The sequence below is a fragment of the Orbicella faveolata genome, unplaced genomic scaffold (genome assembly GCF_042242905.1).
Source record: "Orbicella faveolata isolate gen_17 unplaced genomic scaffold, um_ofav_v1 contig_3, whole genome shotgun sequence".
Taxonomy (NCBI): Eukaryota; Metazoa; Cnidaria; class Anthozoa; order Scleractinia; family Merulinidae; genus Orbicella; species Orbicella faveolata.
The window spans coordinates 2,786,784-2,801,552 of record NW_028301558.1 but is presented as its reverse complement, the minus strand read 5'-3'; the positions used below and the strand labels follow the sequence as shown (position 1 = coordinate 2,801,552).

At 36.4% G+C, this 14,769-nt stretch overlaps 1 protein-coding gene across 1 annotated transcript; it reads right to left on the bottom strand.

Moving 5' to 3' along the window:
• Nucleotides 1-135: 135 nt before the first annotated feature.
• Nucleotides 136-14,468, bottom strand: LOC110049463 (neuroguidin-like). Its single transcript, XM_089298746.1, has 17 exons — nucleotides 14,373-14,468; nucleotides 14,234-14,290; nucleotides 11,927-11,998; nucleotides 10,747-10,787; nucleotides 10,459-10,555; nucleotides 9,839-9,926; nucleotides 5,840-5,895; nucleotides 4,817-4,910; nucleotides 4,125-4,217; nucleotides 3,362-3,393; nucleotides 3,191-3,252; nucleotides 2,740-2,788; nucleotides 2,533-2,616; nucleotides 2,142-2,167; nucleotides 1,938-1,965; nucleotides 1,190-1,226; nucleotides 136-221 (listed from the first exon to the last, which is right to left on the bottom strand). The coding sequence occupies exons 1-17, from the start codon at nucleotides 14,394-14,396 to the stop codon at nucleotides 196-198; spliced, it is 966 nt and encodes a 321-aa protein (XP_089154872.1). The 5' UTR covers nucleotides 14,397-14,468; the 3' UTR covers nucleotides 136-195.
• Between the last annotated feature and the right edge of the window lie 301 nt (nucleotides 14,469-14,769).

The window sequence follows — 14,769 nt, the reverse complement described above, 5'->3', positions numbered from 1 at the left end:
AATAGCGTCACCAATTAATTATTATGAAACGCACAACAAAGACGAAATGCAGCTGGACTGTTTGCAAACGAATTAGATCACTATTGGACAAACTACAAAATTCAGTAACACAAACAATCAACAAACTAAATCTGATTTTACTGGCGGCAAAATATTTATTGATTTGAAAGCGTTGTTTGCCTCCCCGTTGCTGTTTTATCTTCGGCGTCGTTTGCTAAATCCTGTGAAGAAAACAAAAAAAGGTTACCGAAAAACCGAACTTATCATTCAATCCATAGGAGATTAGGCAAGTCCGATGGCTGGTCTGCACCGGGGCTTAAATGCAGCGTGAAGTGACATGGTCTATTTGCAGTGCCTCTGCAGTTTGTCGCCAGCAAGAGAGGAAGATCTTCGAGGTGGATTCCCCTGTAAAGACGGTTGCCCTCTCTAGTAATTTTTTTAAGCTATTTTAAGCCGTTTGTAGATAACGCCTATTACACAATAGGTTAAATGTTTTCGCGCGTTACTATACGGTTCGTGACAGCATCTGGTTAGATCCATGCTGTTTTACCGCGAAGTCGCCGAACGACAGCTCGCCAAAAAATTTGGAAGTTGCAACGATGTATGAGGTTACGCAACTTGGTCTAATAATTACCACGCGTTCATAGTCTCTCGCGTCGTCCTCTCTCGGCAGTAACGACTTTTATGATATCTCAAGGTGAAGAAAGAAACTATTGTAGAGATAACGGGCAGGTCCTGCATTTCAATGCTGATGAACACACACGCCAAGGCATAGTGTTTCGCAACTGAAGCAGCACAAAACAAATTACAGTCTGGTGTGTATGTGTGTCGGGAGGCGGGGGGAAGGAGGGCAGAATTAACAGTTGATGCATGTCATCCTACGATTGACCGAGGCCGCCATTTTGGCCTCAACGTTGCCAAGTGAGGCGATGAATTCTCGTAGCGCGATAGTCGAGTCACAATATTTTGAGTGGTCGCGAGGTATTCTTCGATGGGTCGGAAACTCTTTTAGAGCTAAAAAATTCACGAAAAACAGCATTGGCTGCCCTGACTGATTATGAAAAAAAAAAAAAAAAACTAACGAGTACAAACAGCAAACATGCCCTTGGCACGTGGAAACCTTCAATTGTTTGTCTTGCCAAAGGAAAAGTCCGGCCAAGAATTAAATGTATATTTCATGATTATTTACCTTTCTTCTTTTTCGCGCTTCCAAACTTCTTCTTCCACTGCAAGAAACATAACGAAATAGCAAACACAATTCCAGCATGAAAACATGGTTAACGAACAGGCCCAATCACCCTTTTGAAAAACAACAGTCCCCTTCGAGCAAAAGATAAAAACATTTTAAAAAAACCTGAAGTACAAACACGCCCAGAAAAGACTTTTGGCAGATTACCACATAGAGGATGGTAATAAATAATGAAAATGTCTTGTGGCTATCAAATAAGTAATGTGAAATATTGTTTATATCATTTATTTATTGCTGGCGATTGTCATATTGTAATTCGGGTTTCAACCGAATGCAAAAATTTTTGCAGCTTTTTTTGTTAGTTTCATATAAAGATTTCATCGAGCGAAAAACATTTTTTGGCACTTTAAAACAGCCCTAGAAATCCTCGTATTTCTTTTCATTTACTGAAAGGTTTACACAGGGATCAAAATAACGCTGTTAAGTATTTAAATTAATAGCCGTTTTTCTTTACAGACTGCATTTAATTAAACGAACAGTACGCTTAACAGTAAGCCAATTTCGATAATTCTATTAAAATTTCCATGGCTCCGAGGCCTCTAGGACAAAAACAAAGTAAATCGCATTGAGGTTAAGGCACGATTAAACACTTTCTTTCCCCCCCGTGATTTTTTTTGCCTCCGCGCCTGGTTTGGATGAATACTTTTAAGAGAGCTACTGCAGATAAAGACAGAGACATGTACCATACCTTCGATTTTGATTTCTTACTGCTTGAACTGCAAGACACAATCAAATGGTTAACATTAGAAACGATAAAGTTGACTGCGAGACTTCAACAGACCGTTTCAATTACATGGATTGCCGGTTTTCATTTAATTAAAGGTACGCCTGCGTTACTCATACTACAAAGAGAGAACTGGGCACTGATAATACAAAAAAAGAAACAAATTACCTAGATTTTGTAGAGTATTCACCATTCTGTAACGCAAGCAAAAAGAAGTAAATAAAACAACAATATCATTGAACACTCGAACAAGAGCTATTTTAGAATCATTTTAATAATGGCTGAATAAATTACACTTCATGTTACAATGAAGTAGATAACTCTCCTTCCACCCAAACAATCCGTGCGTACGCGTACAGTTTTTTGCATGGTGTGGATCGCTTTATTTTATCTTCTGAAGAAGCACTAAGCCTGAAACGTTTAGCAAACCAGCTATTTGCCACCTTTTAAAGAGCCTTCAGCCTCATATTTTAGTTTAATGTTACAATGTACTGCCACGTAGTTGTTGCAACCTAAAAATGTTGTAACCTGTGTAATTGTTTCAGTCAAGTTCACTCACCCTGTCATCTTCTCCAGCATTTAGCACAGACAAGTCAGCGAATGACGTCAGTTCATCCATGCCTGACTGAGCACGCTCAGATATCTGGGTAATCAATCAAACAGAGTAAAGTCAACTGCATAAAGCACGAACAACATGCAGCAATAATACGTTCAACTGGTTTGTTGACAATAATAATATTCAGGTTTTAAAGTTTAGACAACAAACCCTTTTCTTCTTCTTAGCAGGAAGTCGAAGCAGATTTTCCTCTTCATATCTATGAGATAAAAAAGCAAATTGTTACCTGTACAACGTGTATGCGAACCTAGCAATTTGACCTTCTACCTATCCCGGCTCATAATCTGGTGATAATAACTTGAAGCTACAACTAGTTGCAAGAAAACTTGAGACATCGGGAGAAAACTTCTCACCGCACTATCTCGTGTAATCTCTCCCCCTCCCTCCCTTTCCAATGTTGCTAGCTAAGCAATATCATGTACAATACTTAGACGAACAAAACTGAATCAGGGAGCGGGGGGCTAATTGTTATTCTGTAACAAAGTTGTTATTTACCATCCATTTAACTAAGTTTTAAGTATGTAAAGCCATTTTTGCACGACATGTATCGACATTTTTGCAACTACTAGTTGTAGCTGAAAAGAAAAAGAACAAAATTTACCGTGTTCGTTCTTCCTCTTCTTCTTTTTCCTTCTGTTTTCTCCAGCGTGACAAAGTTTCATCCTGACAAAGATTGCAGATGTTTAGTTAGAAGGGATAAATAACAAAATGTTGTGCCAGGCTTAATACGTGTTGATTGAATGAAATTTGAATAAGCAGACATGACACATACCCGAATCTCTTGGGGTGCATCACCGTATTCATCTAGAAACAGAACAAGCCAGTCAAACGTTAGACATCAAGTTACACGTTCTATGTGCAGAAACAAGACATAAGCTACTTCAAATATGTCGATCCAAAAACTCAAGTGAATTCAATAATAAATGTTGATTGAGCTACAACTAGAAACAACAACAAATAACAAAACTAAACATAACAACAAAAATACCCCCCCGGGAGGGGGGGGACTCCCATATAAAAAGGGCTGGGGTGCTCATTGGAAACCCCTCAGAGATACTAAGATCATGTTTGGTGGGTGCGGCTTGAAATTTTTTCACCTCTCAGAGGTACCAATTCTACAGTAAAACAACACACTATCTCCTGTCACATTTTGTTCAGCTCGATACACTAAAAGGAACCGCAAAAGTTCTTGCTGTGGAGCTTTTGAGGCTGAACACCCTAAGAAGTACCAAAACTGCGTTTTTTATCCCCTAAAAGGTGCGACGAGAACCCTGTAATTAATATATGGGATGCCCCGCCACGAAAAATACCTGTGTGGCAAACAAGAATATTGCATTACACAATTACGAATGTAAGCCCATTCAGATGATACCCAAGGAGTACACAGTAAAATTAAGAATGCAAATTTTGCATTCATTGCCAATAAAGTAGTTCTTTAATTACAGAATGTGGTAGTTAGAGGCTTGTATAGTCAAGGAGCAATTCTCTAAACAAGATGAGAATTATAACAAATTAAGAAATAGTTATCATGTCACCTCTTAAATCATGTAAAAGTGAGCTTGTCAGTACTCTTTTCCTGGCTCTTTCTTCATCTCTCTCTTTTCTAGTTTTCTTATCATCATCCTCATCTGGAAACATTTCCAACAAAATACATTCACAATATGCTCATTACTAAATTATCATTGTTCAGCAGCCTACACAATGCAAGGGCTGTTTTCTGAGACTTTGACTGAGTAGCCATCTATTGCACAGCTGCATACAGGATGTAGCCATTATGCAATAATGTTTACAAGACCTTTCAGTTTAATTTTACAAAGTGATGGACATAGATGTTAAAGTGACACCAACTGAAGTAAACAAACGTCAACCTTCAAGACTACTAGAATCCCTTCCCAGCATATCCATTTTGTACAAAATGGGTTATGACATCTACTTTGTCAGATATGTTCACTGTTCCGGGAGCCCTCTCTCAGCCATAATAACTATGTGTTTTGCAGCTTTCCAAAAATGTATTATAAACATAATGAGATTTCTAACACATGTTCTTAAAACTACAGTTTTGTTTGTTGGAAAGTGCACTTCAATTTTGCTGTAAGAGGAGTAGTTGAGTTTTTAAGGTTTGAAGTAGGTTGTAGCAAAAGAATTTTACAAATTTTTCATTGATAAATTTGTGGGACTCACTTGTGGAAAATATTAATAATGAAATAAAATGCTTTTGAGAGCTCACCATAAGGAACAGCAGCAACCTTTGGAGGGACATAGACTTTGGTCTTCTTTGAACCATCTTCTTCATCACTGCTTTCAAAATCTTCGTCATCAAGCTGTAACTCCAAAAAAAAAGAAAAAAAAAATGCAGACCTTTAACAATTTAATCACCACAGAATCTCGCTATACATTCTGAAAAAGAGCACACTTTTCTGACTAAATGTACTCACTCAAATAATGAATTCTTCACATGAGCACCAAGCCACCTGTAGTAAGTGTAGGTTTGTCTTTTAGCAGTTAAAAGTTAACAGCTAGTGGTTAGCGATATGCACATACATGTATATAGGTGGGTTAAGCTTTCTTTTAAGAGTGTTCTGTTACATGTACAGTGTTCCTGGTTTTAGTACAGTTTTTATGTTTATTAAATTGTCCAAGGTCACATTTGTGAAAAAGTTCTATCAGTGTGCACTTTACTTCGTCCTGAAGTAGTATTCATCATTTGAGTGAGCAATTTTAACCCTAACACACACATCTCTAAAGGCAGATTAAATAACCAATATTGAACTTGACCAGGTATTGCCTCCTGCTTTGCCCACAGATCTGGGAACACGACTGTAAACTGTCATTTGAAGAAAATATTTTAACTCCCCTTTTAAATAGATAACCAAAGTAAGCAAGTACATTGTAGATAACCAAATTGTGTGGGGCTCTGCCAATACTCTTGTTCCATCCCAATGTTAAGGGGAATACATGCAAACTTGTGAGACTTTTATTTTGTGTGTGTAGCCTAAAGTCACATACTGTGGATTTTGTTCCTGTCATGTTTTTTGGTTGAATCGTATCCTATGCTTTCTATTAGCATGCAGAATAGTGACATTAAAAAGTGTTTAAAATTAAACCTTTGGCTGTGACCACGTGCATCCCCACACAGGAGGTGACTGTTGGTGAATTTCACTGTACTAACATTGTAATTTGTTAGTTTTACTATCAAGACATAATCTTATGGTTAATCTGTGATTTCAAAATAAACCAGCAAGCAACCCACCTTTGATACCATGTTTTCAGGATTTGGTTTAAACCTTAGGGGATCAATTTCAGCACCTTTATGAAAAAATAAATAAACAAAGATTAATTTAAGAAATATTTAGCATTTGAGGAGGCATTTAAAAGTACAAAATCATGTGAATTATGAATTAACTGCGCATTGCCTTGTAATAACTAATAACATTTACACTAGGCTATATGACAGTTGGGTATGTAACTTCATGTTGTTTTTAAATCGGCATCAACTGAGGTTTGACCCTGAAGTGAAAGTTTGATGTTGTACTGTAACTCAAGTTAACACTTTTTTATGTCAGCAGGTACTGTAAAAGTAAAATCAATATCTTATGCTGCATACAAAAACGCGACAACAAGGAAACGCGAAGAAATGTTGGAACGCGAAATCGCCTTGTTAGAAAAACATTTAGACAATGCAAGCAATAGTAACCCCTCATATCATATTGTTGCTGAAAGAATTTTTACCTTAAAGAAAGAGCTAGAAAACATTTTTGAGTATCGAACCAAAGGCGCTATCATTAGGTCAAAGTCGCAACGGTACAACGAGGGCGAAAAGAACTCCGGATATTTTCTAAACCTCGAAAAAAGGCACTGTAAACAAGGAACAATTAGTCAATTAAAAATTAATGACACCGACTTTGTCACCACAGACAAAGATATCTTATCTGAATGTACGGCTTTTTATAAAAATCTTTATACGTCAAAAAGCCCCGACAGCATCCAGTCAACATTCCTTTCTGAAGTGAACTCCACTTCTTTGACCAATGAAGAACAAACTTTATGTGAAGGCCCCTTAACTCAAAAGGAATGTTTCGAAGCCCTGAAGAAGATGGAGTCTGACAAAACGCCAGGCACGGATGGACTTCCCGCCGAATTCTACAAAGTTTTTTGGAAAGACATTTCTTCTTTTTTAATCTCGGCCCTCAACTATGCTTTTGACTCTGGCTGCCTCTCAGTAACACAAAGACGAGGAGTTATAAAACTAATTCCAAAAAAAGATGCGGAACTATACTTCATCAAAAATTGGAGGCCTATTACCCTTTTGAACACTGATTACAAAATCGCAGCAAAATCTATTGCAAACCGAATTAAATTAGTACTTCCAAACCTTATCAATCACGATCAAACAGGATTTTTGAAGGGCAGATTTATAGGCGAAAATATCAGACTCATTGACTCCATTATCCAATATGCCACAGAAAAGAATATCCCGGGCCTGTTACTTTTTGTTGACTTTGAAAAGGCATTTGATTCTCTCGAATGGTCCTTCATACATGGAACATTAAGATCCTACAGTTTTGGTGCTTCGCTAATTAACTGGGTGAAAACCCTGTATAGTCATACTGAAAGCTGTATTCTGAATAATGGATGGGCAAGTAATTTTTTTGAAATTCAAAGAGGTGTTAGGCAAGGCTGCCCGCTCTCACCTTATTTATTTATCCTATCGGCAGAAGTGCTGGCCACGGCAATTAGGAAAAATACTAATATAAAGGGAATCTCTGTAAATAATGTGGAAATTAAGTTAAGTCAGTATGCCGATGACACAACACTTATATTAGACGGGTCACGTGAATCTCTCCTTTCATCCCTTGCAATGCTTGACGATTTCAGCAAAGTCTCTGGCCTCAGACTCAATGATAAGAAAACGGAAGCTCTATGGATTGGCGCAAGTATTGGAAGTGATAAAATTCTGTTATCAGGAAAAGAGCTTAAATGGCCAAAAGACAAAGTAAAATCCCTAGGTCTATGGATTTCAACAGATCCTGAACTATCTGCCTCTTTAAACTACAATGAGAAACTTGAAAAAGTGAAAGAAATCCTGAGATGCTGGAAATACCGCTGACTCACATTGTTAGGGAAAATCACTGTTATCAAATCACTAGTGGTCTCCCAATTGGTTTATCTACTCTCGCCTCTTCGCTCAAACTACAGGGTTTTAAAAGAAATAAATGATTTACTCTACACTTTTCTATGGAATGGTAAAGGCGACAAGATAAAACGGAAGGTAATAATCAATGATTTCGGTGGTGGTGGCCTAAAAATGATTGATATTAGTTCCTTCAATAAATCTCTCAAAACCACATGGATTAAAAAATATTTAGATAACAACAATAAGGGAAAATGGAAAATCTTTTTTGATATAACCCTAAAAAAATATGGCTGTCAAAACTTTTTTTCCTACAACCTCAACGTTAGAGACACCTTATCGACAATAACAACTTCGGATGCCTTTTTAAAAGAACTATTAGGAATCTGGGCGGAAGTTAACTTTGAACCTGAAATAACATCGAAAGATCACTTTCTGGATCAACAACTTTGGCATAACTCCCTAATAAAGATAGCCAACAAAACAGTTTTTTTTAAAAATTGGTTCACCAAGGGAATAACTCAGGTGAAACATCTTTTAGGACCGGACAACAACTTTCTCTCGTTAAATGATTTCCACTGTAAGTATGAAATAGACCCTCGCCCTCTCAGCTTCTACGGATTAATATCGGCTGTAAAGTCTCTTTGGACTGATTCTAATTTTCAAGATTTACAGAACACCGACCACGAATATGAGCCACTTACAACAAGAATTTTGCAGGTCAAAAAAGCAACTACAATAATATATAAAAAACTGATTAGTAACAAGAGTTTAACCCCAGAGTCAAGTCAAAAGAAGTGGCTAGAGGATTGTGGCCTACCAATAAATGACAACATAAATTGGAATGCTGCCTATCTTTTAGCTAAAAAATGCACAAAGAGCACTAAGCTGATAGAGTTTCAGTTTAAATTCTTACATAGACGTGTACCAACCAATAACTTTTTATTTAGAATAGGTCTACAGGGCGATGAAAAGTGCAGTTTTTGTCACACCTCCTCTGAGTCAATAATTCATCTTTTTTGGTCATGCCGTCAAACATCTCACTTTTGGAATAAACTTACTGAATGGCTGAAAAACTTAAATTTACTTCCTAGAGATTATGCTTTGACAAATATTACTGCTTTGGGTCTGAGGCCAGATATCTCTCAATTTGCGCTTCTTATAAATTACTGCTTTCCCTTAGCACGATATCACATATGGCTCGCTAAAACAAAAAATGATCATCCAAATCTTACGCTTTTCATATGCACACTAAAATTACAATATGAGATAGAAACAAAAAGTGGAGACACGAAGAAATGGAAACCTCTTACAGGATACATGAGGATTTAATTAATATTTTAGATTATATTTTCTGTAGGGTTATCTATCTCCTACCCATTAATCTACTTCTAATCTCCTGTCAGATGCATAACTCATTTTACTTTTAATGTACCACATGCCTTTGGTCTGTTTTTTTATGTTTCTGTACTACAACCTCAAGCTGTAATGATAACTAGCTATTTTTCTTCTCAGTTTTTTTTTTTTTTTTTTTTTTTTTTTTTTTTTTCTTTCTTTGCCCCTTGTCGTCACTGTATTTCTTAATTGTGTAAGTCGTGTAACTGTATTTGTTAGTAATGTAAGTCGTTTAGTTATTGTAATTTAAATAGTGTAAATAATTAGAGCAATATAATGTAAATAAAAAAAATAATAATAAAAATAAAAGCAGTCGATACAGCAAAAAAAAAAAAAAAAAAAAAAAAAAAGGTACTGTAAAAGCCTGTTAAAGTATGTGGCCATGACATTGTACTGGAACTCAAGTCAAGACAGGAGTAAGTCAGCGAGTGAAGCCTTGTATGCAAGTGTGTGACCATAACAGCTATTTGAGAGTAGTTTTACATAGAACTCTTTGTTTTTTAAGCATTCTGAGGAAAATTTTTTTTTTCAAAAGTTTTGTTAGCTTTTACACTTGTGAATGTGAAAAGGAAACTGTAAGTTGCTGCTGAAGTAATTCTATGGACAAGGCTTGGAGGGATAGTCTTCTAAGCAATATTTAATTTCACATTCCTGACAGTTTATACACTGTAGGACATATATGTACTTATTTTAATGAGAAATAAACAGACAGTGTAAATGTACCTGATGTCATCCCTGTTGTGGCAGTCTTAATCATTTTATCAATCTGATACTTCATTTTCTGGTCAATGGGTCTCAGTTTCTCCAAAACCTAAATGGAGTGTTATTGAGAGAAATAAAAACATACATGCTGTACATAAGAGATCACATTTACATGCTTTGTACTATTTCTCTCAAGAAGAATAACCCATGAATCCCTACAGACAAGTGTCTCATCATCTATGAAAAGCAAGATTATAAATTATAGATTTTGATGTGGTAAACTGGCAGGCAAAGTTTACCTGAGATAACACTCATCAGCAGGTTGTATTCACACACAGATGTACTTCACTTGAGAGTGAGTAAAGTATGTCTATTTTGTTTTAAGATCTACAAGATCTTCTTTTTTTGTCTCAATTCAAGACTCTTACAGGTCAGATAGTAATTTTTCCAAGTGTTCAGCCAGTTTATACACTGACTACAGCACTTTTTCCATCATAACATCTTGTGATAAATCTGCCAGTCTATACACTGACTACAGCACTTTTTCTATTATAAAGTCTTGTGATAAATCTGGTATTTACCAAGCAAGATGACTGTACTGGGAGAATACAAACATTACATCTTATCAAAGTATTACTCACAGTGCGAACTTCTACTAATCTTTCGGCAGCCGGGTCTTCCTGCCATGGTTTTCCATCAGTTTTTGTTAGCAGGTAGTATGTGAGATCAATAACATAGCTGCAACAAAATGAAGAATAAAAAATAGCACAATACAACTGTGTGTTTGTTGCAGTTGGTGAGATCAATATTTTTCTTTTATGAGTAAATTTCAAACTTCCAGCCAATAGCAATTTACCAGTAATTGTTTATTCAGTAAATTGAAATTTCTGCAGTCAAAGCATGTAACTATTATATCAGCATTTACATACCTTAAAAGCAGATGAAATTTCAGTTCTAAAAAACTAACACCCTGAAAGAAATAGAAATGTTTTTAATCTCAGTCTAACATTTAATAATTGTGTAAGCTAAAAAATTAGCAACGGAAAATACTTCTAGATCTTGGGAATAACAAAAGCTTAGGATTAAGAAATGAATGCCTTCCTTAATTTGTTAATTGTAGTCCAAGTCTGCAATCTTTGAACTCATCACAAATAACCAGGGCATACAGTATAATATAAAGTGAAGTACTAATCTAATGTACCCAAAATGGAATGAAGTCAGTTCAGATATAGTGACATACATGTACATATGTTAATTAAATATAAGTACAAAAAGATCTGAGAAACATTCAGTACAATTCAGTCTTCAAGCATTTTCTTTATTGCTGGTTTGTACTGTCATACCATCAAAAATAAAAATCGCAACCATTCAATAAATTAACCCAAGAATCTGGGATATGATAGATGATTGTTATATGAACAATCTCCCTAAGATTGAGGTCTAGGCAAGTTTTCATTCCCACATTATTTGGAGAAGTATTTCACCCAAATTTTAGAGCTTTGTATAGAGGTGTCACATTGGTGCCCCTCAGAGGGACACAAACATGGCAGCTAAGTAACAGAAACATCTGTCATTGAGTTTTACCATTTAAACGAAAAGTTATTACTCTTTACTAGAGCTCGGACACATTGAAATTAATACTTCTTCTAGAGCAAAAACTGTTCAGTTTGCAAAAACTTACGCGATGACTCATCTTTTGATCTATGCAAGAGCCTCCTGGGGCTGCCATTTGATGTCATGCAATGCATAAACTTGGAAATTCAAATGCGCTCTATTAAAAAATGAAGAACGCTGTCGAGCTTAAATGTTTTAAAACGGCAAGTTATTAGAGACTCTTACATTTTGATCGAACTAAATTTTCAGTAGGATTAGTAATTTTCAATTTTGGAAAATGATGACGTCACAAACTGGCAATAACAACCAAAGAATATTGTTTCAATCTAGGCACGAGGTTACATACATGTGCAGATAGCATGTTCTGAAATGCCAGTACCCAAATTTTTAAAATACAGTTTTTAGGCTTTGTAGTGAGATTTTTAACCACACAATATTTTAAAATTCCTAGTGGAATGTCAGACTCAGTGGTAAAAATACCTAGCATACACAGACCTTTTTCGTTGTTAATGATCCACTTGAAATTTTCTTCATCAAATTCTCTACATGCTGATCTATGTCTGATACCTTATACAAACAAAACAAAAATAATTAGCCTTACCTATTTACAATAAAGTAAAAAATAAATGATAAAAGGAAATGACATTTTGGAGTCATGATGACAACATTTTCAAGTTCAAAAAGATAAGAAATACTCTGTTAGAAAAGGATAAACATGTTACATAATTAATTTCATGCAATGTCGCATAAATAGTTTTGCTCAGATTGAGTCTGATTGGACATTGAGAGATGGTGACAAGCCTCTATACGTCTATTTACAATACATGTTGAATATGTACACTAGGGAAAAACTACAAATTACCCTACTACTTAGAAATTAGGACCCACACCAGTCTACCTGTAGTTCCACGTACAATGTCTTTCTGCAATATGCTTTTACAACAAAATAAATGTGATAACCTTTACCTTTTCAACTTAGTATATTATTATCATGTAGATTTGCAACCAGGGCTGTCACTAAGTTTTCAAGCAGCCGTTGCATGTAAGTTATCACCCATAGCAGTGAAATACGTGGCCCACGGCCACGTTCTGAAGGCCCGAAAGGGCCTGAGCATCTAGGGGGGGTCTGAGGGCATGCCCCCCCCCCAGAAATTTTTTGAGCATGAAACCCCTAGAAATGCATTTTCCTGCTTTCTAGGGCATGAAAATGGCAATTTTTTAATCAAAAATGCTGATAAAGCAGAGTGATAATATGTTGTAGTACATCATCAGCAAATAGTGAAATAGCATCTTTGTTGCATCAACCTATGCAAGTGGTCCTTATTTCAGTACTGTTTGTTTTTCACAGTGCATAATTTCAAATTCATGCACCTTAATTTACAGAGATCAAATGAATAAAGTTATGAAATATCTCCAACAGACCTGAGTGTTCCTTGTTTAAAAATAAATAAATAAATGACAGTCCATAATCAGCAATATGGTTTTATGTTTGCTAACAGGTATAATAATTTGTTATTATGGTCAAATGCATAAAACAGGAGTGAAACCGGAAATAAAAATTATAATAACACCTCTACATTACCGAGCTATCTTACCATTAGAGGAACTCAAATAAGCTGGATCAGACATTGAACATCTCTTTCCGTTACAGTGGTAATAAGAATGAAATGCTTTACCATTTCTAGAATCGGGAAATTTTTCTTCCACTCTTTGTAGCATAATACTCAGTTCTACAGGCTGCCCACATGTGGCTGAAGTACTTGCAGTACTTGAAGCTGTGATCGCTGGTATTTGTCGACCGCCTCAACCAGCTGTTTTGTGAGCTTCCTCATTTCCATCGGTCCATTGGGATTTAGACAAAAATCTGTCGATCCCAGGCTGTTTTGATGTGGGTTCTTTCCTCTTATTCATATTAAAACATAACTTTCTCTACACACGTGCGGGACCTAACACGATCGATCAGCCTGGACAACACCCTACATCGGTCGGCGGAATTTCTCAAAAGGCAGGAGCAGCGCATTGCGAGATAAGTTTTGCTGCTTAAAATGGCGTCTAAATGTAATTCACGACGATTAAGCAAACTGAAAGTTCATCTCCAGGGTAAAATATAAATAGTAGAACCAAGGAGGTAAGACACCAAGAAACAGTTATGTTTATTTCAACAGGGAAATGTTTAAAAATAAATTCGGTAAGTGTAGCATGTTCGTACCATCCATTGACATCTTCACCCGTAACATCGAGTGAACTCAGCCGTAACAGGTGTTACGGGTTACGGCCCTTAATGACAGCCCTGGCAACCATGTTGATATGCTGTCCATGTTATAAATGGAATGGCAGAGCTGAGCTGGTATTCTGCAGCTAATTAAGCCCTAGTATGTTTCTGTGCACTGAACATGTATGTGTCACCCTTACAGTACTTTAAGTGCACAATAAACAAGAGTTAAACAGTATAAAAACTCATATAGTCATAGGCATACACTATTACAAAGTGTGGTAGTACAGTGTATTCTTTAGCTACAAGCAGCTTTTTCCCTACCGTACGAGCACAGGTCTCTTCGATCCTATTTCACCCGACACCTCATAAAACCACCAAATTAAAGATGTAACATACACTTGAGATTAACCATGTAGGTCTTAATCATGACTCCTATACTTACGCTTTGGTTAAATTTAACCTTTGATTTACTTACTATTCAGCTTAGAAATTAGTCATTTTTTGAATTACCAAAAGTCAACAGTAAACAACTTCTTTTTAATTGTAAAATTTACAATACACGTGCACTCTGTAGTTTTGTTCCTTACCTTTTCCTCCATCTCCCTCATGGCTGATATCACTTCCGGTAAATCTTTTGCTATTATCTAAAGAAAATGTAAGAGACGTTATCAAAACTTTATTCTCTGTATTCTGAAACAAGAGGAGAATTGAAATAGTGAAATGTACCGCTTCTGCCGCCACCGCCGCCATCTTGAAATGTACCTCGAAGCCGCGATTCCAAACAACAGCGGCGTGCCTTTAATATCAGAATTGATTTGTGTAAGTGCTAATCGACTATATCGCGCCAGAGTATGTCTGGTGGCCTAATGACGGGGACCGTCACTTGTGCAGTATTTAGCAGCATCTTTGGGGAGGGGCTTGTAGCAAGAGACGATGATCGTCCCTTGATTATTTACTTCGTCAAGGAACGTAAATAACAAATTGCGTCATCTCGTGTGGTACACGCGTATATCTGCGAGGATGCCGCCGGGGAAAAAATGAAGACAATCAACGGTTTTTTATCATGATGAGCAGTTTCTATTCCAATTTTAACTCCTTGACAGAAGTGGGAAAGCGAGGATGA

Coding starts and splice junctions, on each gene's coding strand:
- LOC110049463 (XM_089298746.1), bottom strand. CDS start 14,396: ATGGCGGCGGTGGCGGCAGAAGCG. Junction 4,218..4,816: donor GGTTGCTGCTGTTCCTTATG/GTGAGCTCTCAA, acceptor AAATGTTTCCAG/ATGAGGATGATGATAAGAAA. Junction 2,168..2,532: donor ATGCTGGAGAAGATGACAGG/GTGAGTGAACTT, acceptor CTTGCGTTACAG/AATGGTGAATACTCTACAAA.